Raw genomic sequence first — 19,005 nt, 5'->3', positions numbered from 1 at the left:
TTGCACATCCACCCTTGTAATTTTGAATTATTTTGATACAATTTTTGACCTGAAGCTGTATCTTGGAAATTAGAGCCAATTAATACTCAGGACTTAATTTTCCTTTTATTAGTGACCTAATTCTGGTAAAATTGTAGCTACTTTCATTTCCGAGGCTTTCTCCTTGTAGACCAGTGTAATTCTTGTTCCCCTGGACAGATGACGTAAAATTATAAGTACAGTGAGGGGAAAAAAGTATTTGCTCCCCCTGCTGATTTTGTATGTTTTGCCCACTGAGAAAGAAATGATCAGTCTATAATTTTAATGGTAGGTTTAGTTTAACAGTGAGAGACAGCATAACAAAAATATCCAGAAAAACACATTTAAAAAAGTTATACATTTATTTGAATTTTAATGAGTGAAATAAGTATTTGATCCCCTATCAATCAGCAAGCTTTCTGGCTCCCAGGTGTCTTCTATACAGGTGACAAGCTTAGATTAGGAACACTAAGAGCCCATTCACACAGGGGCAACTTTGGATCCGACTTCAAGTCGCCCCAAGTCGCCCCTAGTCACCTCAAGTCGCGCTACATGAAAAAAATCAATGTAAATGAATGGATCTGTCTTAATGCACACTACTGCAGTCGCTCCGACTTCAGAAAAGGTTCCTGTACTACTTCAATCCGACTTGAAGGCAACTTGTACCCATTGATTTCAATGGAAGTTGCCTCCAAGTCTGATCACTGTTCATACTGAGGCAACTTTACAGGAAGCAGAAAGGAAACAGAAAGTAATTTACTCCACTAAACAGCCAGCCCCCTCCTTCACACACACAGCTGATAAGCTCTGATTGGCCACTTGTAAAGTTCCCTGTCCTGGAGGCGACTTCAAGTTGTGTTGTAAGTTGCTCCAAGTCGTGCTGTGATTCATACTCAAGTCGTGTCCAAGTTGCCTCCGAAAGTCGCGCTGGAAGTCGTGTTGCCCCTGTGTGAATGGGCTCTAAGAGAGTGCTTCTAACTCAGCTTGTTTCCTATATAAAAGACACCTGTCCACAGAAGCAATCAATCCGATTGCAATCTTTCCACCATGGCCAAGACCAAAGAGCTGTCCAAGGATGTCATGGACAAGATTGTAGACCTACACAAGGCTGGAATGGGCTACAAGACCATCACCAAGCAGCTTGGTGAGAGGGTGACAACAGTTGGTGCGATTATTCGTAAATGGAAGAAACACAAAATATCTGTCGATCTCATTCGGTCTGGGGCTCCATGCTATCTCTCATATCATGGAGTTTCAATGATCATGAGAACGGTGAGTAATCAACCCATAACTACACAGGAGAATCATGTCAATGATCTCAAGGCAGCGGGGACTGTAGTCACCAAGAAAACAATTGGTAACACACTACCCTGAAGGACTGAAATACTGCAGTGCCTGCAAGGTCCCCCTGCTCAAGAAAGCACATGAACAGGCCTGTCTGAAGTTTGCTAATGAACATCTGAATGATTCAGAGGAGAACTGGGTGAAAGTGTTGTGTTCAGATGAGACCAAAATTGAGCTCTTTGGCATTAACTCAACTTGCAGTGTTTGGAGGAGGAGGAATGCTGCCTATGACCCCGAGAACACCATCCCCACCATCAAACATGGAGGTGGAAACATTATGCTTTGGGGATGTTTTTCTGTTAAAGGGGACAGGGCCACTTCACCGCATCAAAGGGATGATGGATGGAGCCATGCACCATCAAATCTTGGGTGAGATCCTCCTTCCCTTAGCCAGGGCATTTTAAATGGGTCCTGGATGGGTATTCCAGCATGACAATGACCCAAAATACACAGCCAAGGCAACAAAAGATTGGCTCAAGAAAAAGCACATTAAAGTCCTGGAGTGGCCTATTCAGTCTCCAGACCCTAATGCCATGGAAAATATGTGGAGGGAGCTGAAGGTTCGAGTTACCAACGTCAGCCTCAAAACCTTAATCACTTGGAGAGGATCTGCAAAGAGGAGTGGGACAAAATCCCTCTAGAGATGTGTGCAAACCTGATGGCCAATTACAAGAAACTTTTGACCCCTGTGATTGCCAGCAAGGATTCTGCCACTAAGTTGTGTTTTGCGAAAGGGGTCAAATACTTATTTCACTCATTAAAATGCAAATTGATTCATAACTTTTTTGAAATGAGTTTTTCTGGATATTTTTATTGTTATTCTGTCTCTCGCTTTTTAAAATAAACATACCATTAAACTAATTGATATTTTTTTTGTCAGTGGGCAAACGTACAAAATCAGCAGAGGGTCAAATGTTATTTTCCCTCACTATAATCCAGTGCTTCCAAAAAAAATCAGCCACCCCCCCAAAAAAAATGTGCTTTGTGCAAAAATGTACTGCAAATTCCCAAAGTCAATAAAAGTCCAACATCTAAATCTTCTTATATGATATGTGATTACATTCTTCCTCCTTCCCTTATAAAAATATCACCAGATATTTTGACTCATAAACCAGAGGGTCATGCAATGCTTGATGAGATAACCAGATTCTCCAGATTTTCTGCTTTTTCACCAAATTGGTGCCCCTTCTTCATTCCTTCCTCATATATCCTCCATGAAATGTTCCCAAAAGAAACTAAACTATATACTGTAGTACATAAAAAAAAAAAAAAAAAAAAATCATCTCATGCCATCAATATAATTGCGCTCAGGAAACAGTGATCATAAAGTGCATTCAAGTTGCCATGCAAATTCTCCCTTGTGTCAAGGGAGTTGCAGATGTTCTCTTTCCAAACATTAAGGCATGACTTGACATAACTGGGCATTTACAGTTGTGCTCAAAAGTCTACATACCCTGGCAGAAATCATGAAACTTTGGCATTGATATTAAAAATATGACTGATCATGCCAAAAAACTGTCTTTTTATTTAAGAGCTAACAAACTCATTTGCTTTATACACTAATTGCAATTTGAAAAAGCAACAGATGTGGAGAAACATTCCAGGGTATGTAAACTTTTGATCAGGGCCATTTGGGTAATTTCTGTAATCATGATTAAAAAAGAAACCAAACAAATATTTGATAATAAATGACTTCATATGATCATTATCCTATAGATAAATGACGGCCTGATGGTAGAGCTGCACAATTAATCATTAAAAAAATCATGATCTCGATTCAACCCCACTGAAACTTTTTTGTTTTAATGTGAAAGATGATGTTACGCCGCGAAAATCGTGATCTATCTTCTGAGCAAAAAATTTGTATTTGTATATTTGTACTGTCCTGCCATTTTAGGGCCTCAAGAAATGAGATTGTCCATCAGGAATTATCAATTTTCAGAGATATATATATATATATACCATAGCTTGTGGACTGTAACTTTCACACAGACTAAATAATATACACCCATTTGGGTTATTTTGACCAAAAAGTGTAGCAGAATACATTTTGGGCTAATTTTATGAACAATTATTTATTTGCTAAATTTTATTTAAAAAAAAAGAAAAGCTTTTTTTCGAAATGTTCAATCTTTTTTCATTTAGCAAAAAATAAAAAACCCAGTGGTGATTAAATACCACCAACAGGAAGCTCTATTTGTGTGAACAAAATGATAAAAATTTTGGGTACAGTTTTGCTTGACCGTGCAATTATTTTTCAAAATGTGGCATTGGAAATGTGCTGGGATGATATGATTTAAATGTGTTTTTTTTTTTTTTTGTTTTTGTAAAGAGAAAAAGAAAATTAATAAAGAGATAAAGAACAGACAGAATCTGGAGAAACGTGAATCATACACATTCTCTTGCAAAAAATCTGACTTGTTTTAAGATCATGTTGCAGCTGGATGCTGGGAGAATTACCTTTTTGGTTTTGGAAACTAATTTTGCGTTTTGGTTCATTTCAATCTAGCCTGTCAAAGACCTTATTGACATTAGCGTAAACACCTAAGAATGCACTTTACACAGCTAAATGATTACATTTTTATTACCAATCACTGCTGTTTGGCAGCGAGGGGTAAAGTAAATGTGATTGAATCAACTAGGCACAGTAGGACCTTATTTGATGAGCGGAATGGTTGCACAGAAAGTCACATGACTATAGGTTCTCAGGAGAAAGCTGAAGCACACTTTTATGATGTAGTGCGCTATGGTAACGTGTGCAATAACACATTGCATTTTATGAGCATTGGCACATTGCAATGGCATTCATTTTGAATTGCACTTCAATCCACATGCAGTGCAGCACACCACAACGCATGGTAATGCACTACATTTGTGTGCTGTGGAGCACTGCAATAGAAAAGTGGCACATGTGGGGTTTTTTTTTTGTGTTGTGTGTTGATGGCTCATGAAAAATGAATGGGCAATCTTAACGCATTGCACATTCATGTGTGACAAAATGCTCATTAGCATATGTTGCAACACAATAGAATGACAAAGTGTGAATATACCCTTAATCACCTGTGAAAATTGTGTAATTAACTGTATTATTAAAGAATTGTATTGCGTTTTGAATTATGTTAACTTCTGATAAAGAATACGTTGTTTTTAGGTTGCTAAATGACCATGGAATCTGGTGCAGAGACTCAGCAGAGTGGAGATGCGGCTGTTACGGAAGCAGAAGCCCAACAGATGACCATACAGACCCAACCACAGATTGCAACACTAGCACAGGTATAAAATGTGCAGTGAAGACACTGATATGCCTTTACAGCTCTGGCTATCACAGTTAAGCCTAGTACACATGGGCTGAATGTCGGGCGGCATTGGCCGGTTTAATACAAACCAGCCGTCATTTGGCCCATGTGTACGGCAGCCAGTCTGACAGAAGTTGGTCGTTCAGCCGGCTTCTGTCGAAGGGTCATGACCGAAATAGGTCTGCCGACCGGCTCCCTTTCAGTGCTCTCAGCCAATGGAAGAGAGTGTTGACCAGAGTCTTCTGGTGGGGGACGTCCCCGTCAGAACACAATAGCACAGCAGGGGAGATCGCTGTACGAACATCGGATTGTTAGGACAGCAGATCTAACCTGAGTTGTCAGGGTTTTTTTTCGTTCAACCCAGTGGGTTAGTAGTATGTACAAGGCTTTAGGCTGCATTCCCACATATGCTGGAATCCATTCATGACATCATTGTTTAGTGGTGCACCATAATGAAAATTCTTAACTGAAAATTCAGGATGCACTTGGCTGAAAACCAAAACTGAAATGGACAGTTTAAAAAAAAATATATATTTTTATATATAATTGTATTCTATTCAAATTTGTAATTGTTTTTGAAGCGATTTTGCGTTAAAAAAAAAAAAAAAAGCGCAAGAAAAGCTCAAGAAAAATGCATCCCTTTAAATGCTATGTCTGTCTTTACACTGGTCTGTTGCTCTTCCGTTGTGGTGTAACGCACCTCCCTATTGCAGTGCTTGAAAACTTGGCAAAAACACACCCGTTTTGCATTTTGATGCAGTTTTTGAGTCACATAACCTATGAAAATCGTGGCAAAATGACATGCATTTTTAAGTGGCCATTATCTGCACTTTATTTTTTTTATTGGCAAAATGCTGATTAACCTTATTTTTGGCCAATAATTTACAGCAGAAAATATCAGTGCAGCCCTAGTTTACACTACTGTGTGTGGTCACCAATGATCACATGGTACCTGGGCCAATCATAGCACTCTGTACCATGTGAAAGCTGTGGCCAATCACAGCATCACAATAGTAAACAATGAGTCATGAATGAAAGCTATTCCTGACAGTTTAAACGATTGCTGTTACAGTAATTATCACTATAACAAGCAATCACACAAAAAAAAAAACACATCCCTTAACCCCCCAGAGTAGTACAATGACACTTTGGTGGCACTGAACTACTCTGATGAGATATAACAAAATGAGAATTACGGCACTGACTTAATGATATAAATTGTTCTTTGTGAAAATTTGTGCACAATAAATTATTCTGTAAATATTTTGATCAAATACAATCCTCCAAATAATTCATTGGAAATGCAATTTTGGTAAAACTATTTTCATGTATTAAGTTCAAAAAAAGCAATCCAACGGTATGATGACTAAAAAGTTCTCATCACCAATATGATTTTTCCAAGTGTAAAAATATCTTTGATCCAAAATGACCCCCACCACTTATACAGGAAAACGCACTTACGGGAAGTGCGTGCCTATCTCGCTACAAGATCAGGCAAAAACATCTAGTATTAATTCTAAAGATCTTCCAAACAGGAGCAGTCCTCTTCAAGACTTGACCTCCACTGCGGTCCTATCCCCATTCAGCAGTTAGATTTTATAGCTAGAATAGATTGGACAAAAAAAACAGGCTCCCATTGTGTAGTATCTTAAACATCTACGTTTATTTGACACAAGTAATCAAGGTACTCGCAAAAGCTGTTTAAGCATAAGTTTAGAATCTAGCATATAGATGTGTAGGGAAAGATTTGCACAGAAGCCACCGTCCGCCAGCCACTCCAATCCTTCCCAATTCACAAAAACAGCAAAAATTAGGGGACACAGTTTCTACTCACTTCCAGCGTCGAGTTTGGCCTACATGATTCGTCTGTTCTAACTTCATCAAAGGGGATGCACCTTATCCCGATCCCTATACACAGTAATCGGCAGCGTCAAAGCACTTTCACTCACATTCAGACCACTGACAGTTGTGTTCCACAGGAGAGACAAAATTGCAAACCTTAACTCTCTCAATCCCTGCAGGATGGATCCCTCTACATGGCAGTTACAGTGATCACCAGTGTCTATCCACTTTCTGTAATAATCAAACCACCTAAAGCCATGTTACATCAAACCAAACAATTCTTAAATTAAATAAGTATATTGACTCTCTCATAGCTGTGTTCTGCATTAAAATATAACTACCCCTGATAAAAAAAGGATACACCAACTTAACACAATCATATAAAATTTTTAAAAAAATGTATTATATATAATTAAAAATTATATGCATAGGATTACCCATTTCAGCCTCGGAAGATTTGGCTGTTCAATGGCCAGGCCATTTTTTGCGATACGGCACTGCATCGTTTTAACTGACAATTGCGCGGTCGTGCGTCGTTGTACCCAAACAAAATTGACGTCCTTTTTTACCCACAAATAGAGCTTTCTTTTGGTGGTATTTGATCGCCTCTGCGGTTTTTATTTTTTGCGCTATAAACAAAAGAAAAGCGACCATTAAAAAAAAAAAAAACTATAAATTTTTGCTATAATAAATATCCCACATTTTTTATCAAAAAAACTAATTTTTTCCTCAGTTTAGGCCGGTATGTATTCTACATATTTTTGGTTTTAAAAAATCGCAATACGTGTATATTGATTGGTTTGCGAAAAAGTTATAGCGTCTAAAAAATAGGGGATAGATTTGTGGCATTTTTATTATATTTTTTTTTTTTTTTTTTTACTAGAAATGGCGGCGATATTGCAGCAGACAAATTAGACACTTTTGACACATTTTTGGGACCATTGACGATTATAAAAATGCACTGATTACTGTATAAATGTCACTGGCAGGGACGGGGTTAACACTAGGGGGCGATCAAGGGGTCAACTGTGTTCCTTAGTGTGGGTTCTAACTGTAGGGGGATGGGACTGTCTAGGAGGACTGAGAGATCGGTGTTCATACTTAGTATGAACACACAATCTGTCTCTACTCCCCTGAAAGAACCGGGATCTGTGTGTGTAAATGCACAAGCGATCACGGGTGCGATGCCCGCCGGGCACTCGCTGCGGGTACGCGCCTCTAGTGGCCAAAAGGCGAAGCAACGCAAGGTAACGTCGTTTCGCCCAGCCGTGCCATTCTGCCACAGTAAAACTGCGGCGGCTGATCAGCGATATACACACATACATACCTTTTTATCGTATCGCCAGTCCTATTAAGTGAAAAATATAACCTTTCTCCTATCATTATCCATACAATTTAACACACATAATAAAAATAAATTCTATAAAATATATTGGAGTATTCAATCTTCCAAAAACTAATATACACAGTAGCTCACAAAAGTGAGTACACCCCTCACATTTTTGTAAATATTTTATTATATCTTTTCATGTGACAACACTGAAGAAATGACACTTTGCTACAATGTAAAGTAGTGAGTGTACAGCTTGTATAACAGTGTAAATTTGCTGTCCCATCAAAATAACTCCACACACAGCCATTAATGTCTAAACCGCTGGCATCAAAAGTGAGTACACCCCCTAAGTGAAAATATCCAAATTGGGCCCAATTAGCCATTTTCCCTCCCCGGTGTCATGTGACTCATTAGTGGTTCAGGTCTCAGGTGTGTTAAATTTGGTGTTATCGCTCTCACTCTCTCATACTTGTCACTGGAAGTCCAACATGTCACCTCATGGCAAAGAACTCTCTGAGGATCTGAAAAAAAAATTGTTGCTCTACATAAAGGGTGCCTAGGCTATAAGAAGATTGGCAAGACCCTGAACCTGAGCTGAAGCACAATGGCCAAGACCATACAGCGGTTTAACAGGACAGGTTGCACTCAGAACAAGCCTTGCCATGGTCAACCAAAGGAGTTGAGTGCACATGCTCAGCGTCATATCCAGAGGCTGTCTTTGGGAAATAGACGTCAGCCTGTCAGTGATTAGACCATACGCCTCACATTGCATCAAATTGGTCTGCATGGCTGTTGTCCCAGAAGAAATGCTCTTCTAAAGATTATGCAGACGAAAGGCCGCAAATAGTTTGCTGAAGACAAGCAGACTAAGGACATGGATTACTGGAACCTTGTCTTGTGGTCTGATGAGACCAAGATAAACTTATTAGGTTCAGATGGTGTCAAGCATGTGTGGCAGCAACCATGTGAGGAGTACAAAGACAAGTGTGTCTTGCCTACAGTCAAGCATGGTGGTGGGAGTGTCATGGTCTGGGGCTGCATGACCATGAATCCACCAAAAATGAGAGAAAATAGTTCTCCCAAGAGGGCCAATTAGGACACTAAAATTGATCTAATGTTTTATTAAGTTAAAAAAACATACACAACAATTTAATGCACCAGACAGACCAATTGTGTACCTCACAAATAGATTTAAAAAGACAACATTGTCATGTTTAAAAAAGGAGCTCGCAGCTGCGCATGCATCACACACTCATACACACACTCTAATCTACAAAACGTTCCAGTAATTGACATTTGTAGAGATATAGTCCTTGATAGGTAGACCTTTTATTTCATGGCCAGAGCGGCTTCTGGTTACTAATTGAGCTTTTACGATCAGGTGGCTATATTGGGTGTTAGCGATGTTGAGCGAAATGGTCAATACATGGCCGTCCTATGGTTTTGTACAGGGTTAATTGGTATACAGTCCAAAAAAGGAATGATGAATATACAAATCCCTTCAGTACAAATTAGTGACTGGCCGGTTTTCACCAGCTGAGACACGGAAGATGAACAGTAGGTATTGGTATGTGCAAGGAACAGCTTAGCGTAGAGTCACTTCATTCACTGGGCAGTGCATGCATATCTCCATAACAAGAAGGATGGTGAGGAAACAAAGGAGTAAGGCGTCACAGTTGTATTATAGATAAGGTCAAAGACACTCTCACCACGTCCTCTGTGTCAGCCACTTTCCTGTTCCTCCACCCATCAGTCCGGATCGAGCCGCGCTCAGTAGATGCCGGGTTCAGTTGCCAGGAGTATTTTCACTGCACATACAAGTGCTATTGAAGCGGTATTTTCACTGCGCATACAGGTGCTGTTAAATTGGTATAGGGAATTCCTTTTGCGCGCTAAGTGTCCAGCCTCCGTACAAACTCTGTCTCAGGGACTTCGCTCGTGCTACGAGCTAGCGGTCCCCCAATCGACGTGCTGACGTGTTTCGCTAGCCAATCAGACACTAGCTTCCTCAGAGCTTTTTGCATGACCATGAATGCCAGCATGTACTGTGACATACTGAAGCAGAGCATGATCCCCTCCCTTCAGAGACTGGGCTGCAGGGCAGTATTCCAACATAACGACCCCAAACACACCTCCAAGATGACCACTGCTTTGCTAAAGAAGCTGAGGGTAAAGGTGATGGACTGACCAAGCATGTCTCCAGACCTAAACCCTATTGAGCATCTGTAGGGCATCCTCAAATGGAAGGTGGAGGAGCGCAAGGTCTCTAACATCCACCAGCTCCGTGATGTCATCATGGAGGAGTAGAAGAGGACTCCAGTGGCAACCTGTGAAGCTCTGGTGAACTCCAGGCCCAGGAGGGTTAAGACAGTGCTGGAAAATAATGGTGGCCACACAAAATATTGACACTTTGGTCCCAATTTGGACATTTTCCCTTAGGGAGGACTCACTTTTGTTGCCAGTGGTTTAGACATTAATGGCTGTGTGTTGAGTTATTTTGAGGGGACAGCAAATTTACACTGTTATACAAGCTGTACACTCACTGCAGTGTTGTCACATGAAAAGACATAATAAAATATTTACAAAAATGTGAGGAGTGTACTCATTTTTGTGTGATGCGATGTGTGTGTGTGTGTATGTATGTATGCATGTATGATACCTGAAATTCATATTCAACCAAATTGTATGGCATGCTCATAAATAAGATCAATTAAAATCTGATATAATGAAAATAAAAAAATGAATAAAATAGAAACAGAGCTAATCCTTACTAATACTCTGGAAATCCAATCCAAAAAATCATTAAAAATGGTTTCAAAGATCACTGGTAAAGCAACAAATATCAACAACGACATTGAGGCCCCTTGGTTTCAAAGTTTGTAAGAAATACTTTCATTTTTTTTTTTTTCCTTCTGAGAGATGTCCTGTCTGAAAAAAGTTGAGTAAAAAAAAATATTTAATTTCTAAATCTTTAAAAAAAAACTTACTATTACTTCAAAAAAATTACCATGCGTCTTATTAAATGCGTTGGACTATCGACTTTGCAAAAAGGGGTCAATTGGGGGTGTTTGTAGGGTCCTGGCATTTTAGGGTCTCAAGAAATGATATGTCATCAATACATCAGGACTGATCAATTTTAAAATATTTATATCATAGTTTGTAGACTCTACCTTTCACAAATACTAAATAATATGCACTGAGGTGTGTTTTGTTTTTACCAAAGAGATGTAGCAGACTACCTTTTGGCCTAAATTCATGGAAGATTATTTGTTTGCAAAGTTTTATAATGAAGTCGTCTTTAAAAAATGGTATTTTTTTGTTTATATAGCTAAAAAAAAAACAGTGGTGATTAAATACCACCAAAAAAAAGTTCTATTTGTGTGAAAAAAAAGATATAAATTTTTATTTGGGTACAGTTTTGCATGACCGAGCAATTGCTGGTTAAAGTAGCACAGTGCTGAATAGAAAAAAAAATTAAGGGGGTAAACCTTCTGTAGGTCAAGTGGCCAAATAGCTGTCCTAGAGAGGTATCTCTAAGACTAGGTGCACATTTGTCCATTTCCACCCTCATGTTTTTTGTTTCTTTTTTAAATGCGTTTTGTGGAACATAATTGCACATTTTTATGTTTGTTTTACTGGAGCCAATAAAAATCTATTTGCACTGTGACATCATCACTTGTTGACCATGTGAGATCTACTTCCAGGATACTTTGTGATTTGTATTGGTGCACAAAGAGCAGATATGTCAATTTTTTTGGAAATTCTGTCAGCAGCAGCAACAACTGTTCCTGATTTGCTCAGATGTTAGTGGGGGGAAGATTTTTGATTCATTCAAAGATTGTGGATTTTGCCCTGGCAATGGGAGGGGTCCAGTCCAGTTAGTGCTGGAGGGGCAGAGCACAGAATGTTGATTGACAGACACCGCTCTGTGCTCTGAGCTGGCTCAAGAACTGAGTGATCAGCAGTCTTTGATCAGTATACAGCCAACAGGGGACAGCTGCAGCATGTAGCCATCTAGGTGAGTATGATTGATATATATTATATTATATATTTTTTTTTTAATACAATTTTGCTTTGAATGTTTGTTGTCTAATGAGTTGTCTAATCTGTGAAAATTCACGTTAATAAAACATTCAGTCAGAACTCGGCATGCACATACTCAGAAAAAAATCTGAGAATGGAAATTCAATGAAAATGACCCTATTAAAAGAATGATGCTGTAATTTCTAGTTATAAGTTTTTTTTTTTTTCTTCTGCCCTAAGGTTTCCATGGCAGCTGCACATGCAACATCCTCGCCCCCCACAGTGACTTTGGTTCAACTTCCTAATGGACAGACAGTTCAAGTACATGGAGTTATTCAAGCTGCACAGCCATCTGTCATCCAGTCCCCACAAGTGCAGACAGTACAAGTAAGTCACTTTAATAATCCATATTTAGTGTGTTACAATTTAGTATATTAATTTAATGTTGTTAAACAATGTGGAGTTTCCCTGTTTGCACTCTGGGCTACAGGTTTATGTATTTATTGAATTTTGTTGTCCTGGCTTTTGCGTCATATCGTTTGCATTTTTGCTTTAGCCCTTTAATAAAATGTACACAATTTTCATATTGAAAGTGTACATTTGTTCTTACTGAGTACGTGGTAGAAATCTACAGTGTAAAAATGAAAGCTGTTCTACAATTCTTTAGTGGAGCTTGGTTTTTCTTCAATAAAACTCAGAGCCAGACAACAGTAGAGAAATGTAACAAAAGGCAGAGTGGCTGCACACGACTCTGCAGCTACAGAAGCTGCTGAGACCAGATGGTCCAGCATTGGAGCAACAGAAGTATAGCAATAGTTATTCCCCAAGCATTCCATAAAAATGTAAATTGCAAATTCTAGAGAGAAAAGTCCATGAGGTGGCATGCACCTTGTTGAACTTAACCCAAATGTAGTCCTGTACATTTTACAAAAGTGCATGAATTCCTAAAGTTCAGCTTTTGAGGTTCCTTTTTTTTAATGTTAAGTTTATTGCCTTTCCTAGTATTTTTATTATAAGAAGTATATTATTAAAAAAAAAAATGGACTAGTAATGTGCTTTGTTTTTGTCAGATATCCACCATTGCAGAGAGTGAAGACTCCCAGGAATCGGTTGATAGTGTTACAGACTCACAGAAACGCAGAGAAATTTTGTCAAGACGGCCGTCATACAGGTAGGCTTTAAAGCTTCAGTAAACAGTAGCCGTGCACCTAATTTGTGTTCACTCTGTCCATATTTCTTTGCTACCTGATGTAGTAACTCAAAATCTGATGAAACCCTGGTTCATGCTGATGCGATTTCTAATGCGAGTTGGATCACATCGAATCGCAGGACAAGTGTGATAACATCACTTTCTATGGAGCCCCTTCACTTACATGCAGTGGAACTGCGATCGGACTTTGAATAGGGTGGTCCTGTGTGAGTTTGGTGCGATGCAGTGCGATTTTTTTTTTTTTTTTTTTTTTTTTTGTGATCTATGGACTTCAATAGACACCTCAAAATCGCATCTGTATGCTTTTTTCATCCGTTTTACAATGCGATTTGTGCTGGTTGTTAGGAGCCAGGACCCGCTGGCATCCTAACAACCAAAGACTCATCCCTGCTGTTGGGTGGCAGGAATTGGTCATCGGTTGTTAAGGAGCCAGAACCAGCCATCTTCCTAACAATGAGTCATTCCTTCTCAGAATGCGAACAAGAGAGCTGGGATTGGGGAAAAAAAAGTGTGATACGTACCAGGCCCTTTCGGTCTGGTATGAATTTTAAGGGGGACCCCATGCCAAAAAAAGAAAAAAACAAAGCACATTGACCCCATGTTGTTAGGGACAACAGCCTCTTCCCTAAAACCCGTTGGTTGTGGGGCCAGCTTATTGGAATCTAGAAGCTCCATTTAAAGTGGGAGTCCGGTGACCAATCTTTTTTTTTTTTTTTTTTAGGTCATTGAGACACTTTGCTAATCCCAAAATAATACTCAGTTTGGGTGTAATATTTCCGCCTCTGTCTGTTTTCGTACTGAAGAATAACTTTAAAAATGTGATGCTGGCTGTTTCCATCTTGCTTGTGGGCATGTGAAGCCCACAAGCATTGATTTCCTGGATGCGGTGAATGCTGTTCATTCACAGCTTGTTCCCGCACTGAATCTTGGGAAGCCTGACACTAAGCTCCCAGGAGACAGTGCGGCGCCGGGGAAAGGCAATAAACATGCCTACTCCCATGGGACAGGAAGTGCCACAATAAAGTACAATATAAAGGTAATTACAGCAATAAAAAAAATTTTCGTGCGGCATTTGAACATCTATGCAATTAACTGAAGGGGGTAAGATTAAGTTAAAAATTTGAGTGGAACCCCGCTTTAAGAAGGGGGGAGGGGGGGCAAATTATGGCCCCCTCCTATATGAATGAGTACGGGGTGTACGTAGTATCTCTACTCGTGCAGCAAAAAAGTTAATAGTTAATAAAAACACATGCCAAGTCCTAAACGAACAAAAAAAAACTTGTCCCTCAATGTAAGTCTACTGTCAGTCACGATGAAAGTCGGTCACTGAACCGCGTAAATAAACCCATTGAACATGAATGTACCTGACAAAAAATGTGAAAATGTAAAAGGTTGCACTGTCTCATAAACAAAGAAAAAACTCTTATCAAAAAATATAGCGAACAACAAAGTTCAATAAACAAGTGTCCATGTGTATCAAAAATGATTCCATTAGTATTCCACCAACTGGTTGTGCTATCCACTGTTCCCAGTGATAATAAAGTATAACATTCCAAATGAAAATTAAATTGGCCTCTTCCGATGATCTCTATATTATAAGAGATCATCTAAGGCATGAGGTGATGGATGGATCCAACAGCTCCAGGCTCAGCGTCCCAACAACTCTCACTCTGGACTCTGGCTCCACACTGAAAGTGTACTCCACAGGGTCCCAGCACAGCTTGTCTCACGATGATCTCTGTGCTTCACTCAGGTGTGTGTACAGGATAAGGGAACACAAAAAAAGAGCTCATCGCATATTATGCAAAAACGGGGTTTTAAGCTAAAATATACACTTACAACAGAGATATCAATGACTGTACTTGACGCTTGCCGAATGACAGCGCTGCTCCCCAACTGGTTGTTGGCCAGGCACGTGTGGTGTAATTTTTCCTTGGCAATGGAGTCTGTTTCTGCAGCAAGATTATACGGGTTAGTTCACCTTTACCAACATTGACATTAAAGGTAAGGGAAAACTGTAGATAAAAGCAAACTGCAATTTGACAAAGTTAACCACTTGCTTACTGGGCACTTAAACCCCCCTCCTGCCCAGACCAATTTTCAGCTTTCAGCGCTGACGCACTTTGAATGACAATTGCGCGGTCATACAACACTGTACCCAAATGAAATTTTTATCATTTTTTTTTCCCACAAATAGAGCTTTCTTTTGGTGGTATTTAATCACAGCTGGGGTTTTTATTTTTTGCTAAACAAACAAAAAAAGATGGAAATTAAAAAAAAAAAAAAAATCATGTTTAATAGTTTGTTATAAAATTTTGCAAACAGGTAATTTTTCTCCTTCATTGATATGCGCTGATGAGGCGGCACTGGTGGGCACTGATAGGCTGCACTGATGGGCACGGATAGGCACAGTTAAGGCGGCACTAATGGGGACAGATAAGGCGGCACTGATGGGGACAGATAAGGTGGCACTGATGGGAACAGATAAGGCGGCACTGATGGGGACAGATAAGGCGGCACTGATGGGGACAGATAAGGCGGCACTGATGGGGACAGATAAGGCGGCACTGATGGGGACAGATAAGGCGGCACTGATGGGGACAGATAAGGCGGCACTGATGGGGACAGATAAGGCGGCACTGATGGGGACAGATAAGGCGGCACTGATGGGGACAGATAAGGCGGCACTGATGGGGACAGATAAGGCGGCACTGATGGGGACAGATAAGGCGGCACTGATGGGGACAGATAAGGCGGCACTGATGGGGACAGATAAGGCGGCACTGATGGGGACAGATAAGGCGGCACTGATGGGCACAGATAAGGCGGCACTGATGGGCACAGATAAGGCGGCACTGATGGGCACAGATAAGGCGACACTGATGGGCACAGATAAGGCGGCACTGATGGGCACAGATAAGGCGGCACTGATGGGCACAGATAAGGCGGCACTGATGGGCACAGATAAGGCGGCACTGATGGGCACAGATAAGGCGGCACTGATGGGCACAGATAAGGCGGCACTGATGGGCACAGATAAGGCGGCACTGATGGGCACAGATAAGGCGGCACTGATGGGCACAGATAAGGCGGCACTGATGGGCACAGATAAGGCGGCACTGATGGGCACAGATAAGGCGGCACTGATGGGCACAGATAAGGCGGCACTGATGGGCACAGATAAGGCGGCACTGATGGGCACAGATAAGGCGGCACTGATGGGCACAGATAAGGCGGCACTGATGGGCACAGATAAGGCGGCACTGATGGGCACAGATAAGGCGGCACTGATGGGCACAGATAAGGCGGCACTGATGGGCACAGATAAGGCGGCACTGATGGGTGACACGGATAGGTGGCACTGATGGGTGACACGGATAGGTGGCAATGATGGGTGACACGGATAGGTGGCAATGATGGGTGACACGGATAGGTGGCAATGATAGGTGGCAATGATAGGTGGCAATGATGGGTGACACGGATAGGTGGCAATGATGGGTGACACGGATAGGTGGCAATGATGGGTGACACGGATAGGTGGCAATGATGGGTGACACGGATAGGTGGCAATGATAGGTACCACTGATGGGCGGCACTGATGGGCACTGGTAGGTGACACTGATGGGCACTGATAGGTGGCACTGATGTGCAGCACTGTTGTTGCACTGATGTGGGCGCTGATGGGTGGCACTGTGGGCACTGATGGGTGGCACTGTGGGCACTGATGGGTGGCACTGTGGGCACTGATGGGTGGCACTGTGGGCACTGGGTGGCACTGATTGATGGCACTGATGGGTGATGCTGGTGGGCACTGGTAGGCGGCACTGCTGCCTATTGCTGTGTCACAGAAGATCGCCGTGATCGGGACTGATGTCCCGATCACGGCCGCCGGTGATGGGGTTTTTTTTTTTCCCTCACGCTGTCAGCGCGAGGAGGAAAAATAGCCGATTACCGGCTCTGTTTATATCACATGATCAGCTGTCATTGGCTGACAGCTGATCATGTGGTAAGGGGTCGGGACCGACCCCTTACTCTGATCTGTGATCAGGCGAGTCTCATAGACTCGCTGATCACCGCGCGCGCCCTGCAGGGGGCGCGCCGGACGCTCGTGCACGGGACAACGTCAATAGACGTAGTCCCGACAATGTAGATCCGCGCTGTTGCCGTCATTTGGCAATGGCCCGGATCTGAAGTGGTTAAATAATGCCCTTGGTATAGGTGTAGGCTATTTCCATACTTCCCAAAGCCTAGCTGGAAAACTCCCAGAAATGGCATAATCACCTCCTGCCGTGTCGCTTGGACATTGCTAAAACAATCCTAGCTGTTACTGCTATGTAATGACCTACATCTACAATGCCTTGGAAAAATATTCATACCCCTTGAAATTTTCCACATTTTGTCATGTTACAACCAAAAATGTAGATGCATTTTATTGGGATTTTATGTGATAGACGAATACAAAGTGGCACAAAGTGACACAAGCCTTCTCGTCCACATCAGTGCCTGTCTTCACAAATGCGCTTCTGGAAGAATGGAACATTCCCATAGACACACTCCTAAACCTTGTGGACAGTCTTCCCAAAGGAGTTGAAGCTGTTATAGATGATAATATTTAAATTTTTCTTCACAGGAAAATTTTAAATGACCTTTCTTCAGATGCACCTGGGGTACCAAGAATTGAAGAAGAAAAATCTGAAGAGGAGAATTCTGCTCCTGCCATCACAACAGTAACAGTACCAACACCCATCTACCAAACCAGCAGTGGCCAGTATAGTATGTAGTGTACAGATTTCTTACCGTCCAGTTTTAATTTTTTTTTTTTTTTTTTTTAAGCATGCAGTGCAACTATCCAAACATTTTACGCATTAGAACACCCTAAGGGTGAATTTCATAGAAGCATGAATTCTGACGCTTTTATTTCTAGTAGAAAATTTCCTTTTACATGTGTGCTAATTTACTAAAGTGCGCAAATGCCTCCACGTCAGCAAAGCAACATGTTTTGCTCCTTTGCCGATGTTGATATTTATACCCATTTTTGCTTCTTAGTTTGGGATCTTCTACCATCTTGATAGGCTGAAATGCATACACTAGAGTTAAGTAATCCTGGCACCCGGTAAATGCCGTGATTGTATACACACACACAGCTCAGTGTACACTGTAAAGAAATGTTCAAGAGGAAAAAAAGGCTTTGTGTGAGTGCCATGTACACCTGCATGGGTGTTTGAGATGCACAGGTGTTCCATTAGAGTATACACGGCCTTTCCGCCCGGCAGCGGCCTGTGAATTACTGCGATTTATTGCAGAGTAATATAGTTGCTAGCATGTACAATCTACATTCAGCCTGCCCATACATGGTTTGAATCTTAGCCAATCCTTCCTGAACTCGCTGAGTTTCAGACCATCTATGGCCGGCCTAAGTATGTCATAATGTGCTAGTATGTGGTTCATACTAGCACATTATGGCATAAACTTGCAGGGGACCCACATTTTTTTTTCTTTGGTCAGTTTACTACTGATTCAGAGAACTGGGATTTGTGCAAGTAATGGAATGTGGTCATACTGACTAGAAAATTCATGTAGGTAATATGTGGGGCTAATTTTCTAAAGAGAAGATCTATAACCGAAAAGGCTAAACTCATCTGGACCAGAGCTCATTTCCCAATAGAAGTGCATTTCACAGCAACATAACCTTCTAATGGCTAAGATTCTTGAGTGTTATGAAGCAAAATTTGCTACTGAATGTTTTTATATGCTAACTCTTCTTTTCTAGGAATTCTTTAAAATTTGGTTTCCTATGTTGCGATTTATCGTATGCCGCAGAAACATTAGCAATATAAGTACTTTTGACTCCAGAGAGTCTCCTTTTTGTTTTTGTTATTTAAGATCGAATCTTTTAGTTTTTAAAGCCTTTGCTACAGTAAAATTTAATTTAATGGATG

At 40.9% G+C, this 19,005-nt stretch overlaps 1 protein-coding gene across 2 annotated transcripts in view; it reads left to right on the top strand.

Moving 5' to 3' along the window:
• The window catches only part of CREB1 (cAMP responsive element binding protein 1), a 126,282-nt gene that overhangs the window by 91,166 nt on the left and 16,111 nt on the right, over positions 1 to 19,005 (top strand). Inside the window, exons 2-5 of one of the 2 annotated variants that reach the window (XM_073633396.1) lie at positions 4,514 to 4,635; positions 12,097 to 12,243; positions 12,927 to 13,027; positions 17,697 to 17,839. In XM_073633396.1, the coding sequence (XP_073489497.1) occupies positions 4,522 to 4,635; positions 12,097 to 12,243; positions 12,927 to 13,027; positions 17,697 to 17,839 (505 nt within the window). In that variant the 5' untranslated portion in view covers positions 4,514 to 4,521. The remainder of the gene's footprint in view (positions 1 to 4,513; positions 4,636 to 12,096; positions 12,244 to 12,926; positions 13,028 to 17,696; positions 17,840 to 19,005) is intronic. The other variant, XM_073633397.1, reaches the window with a different exon arrangement.

The sequence above is a fragment of the Aquarana catesbeiana genome, linkage group LG06 (assembly GCF_042186555.1).
Source record: "Aquarana catesbeiana isolate 2022-GZ linkage group LG06, ASM4218655v1, whole genome shotgun sequence".
Lineage (NCBI taxonomy): Eukaryota > Metazoa > Chordata > Amphibia > Anura > Ranidae > Aquarana > Aquarana catesbeiana.
This window is presented reverse-complemented; position numbering and strand designations above follow the sequence as displayed.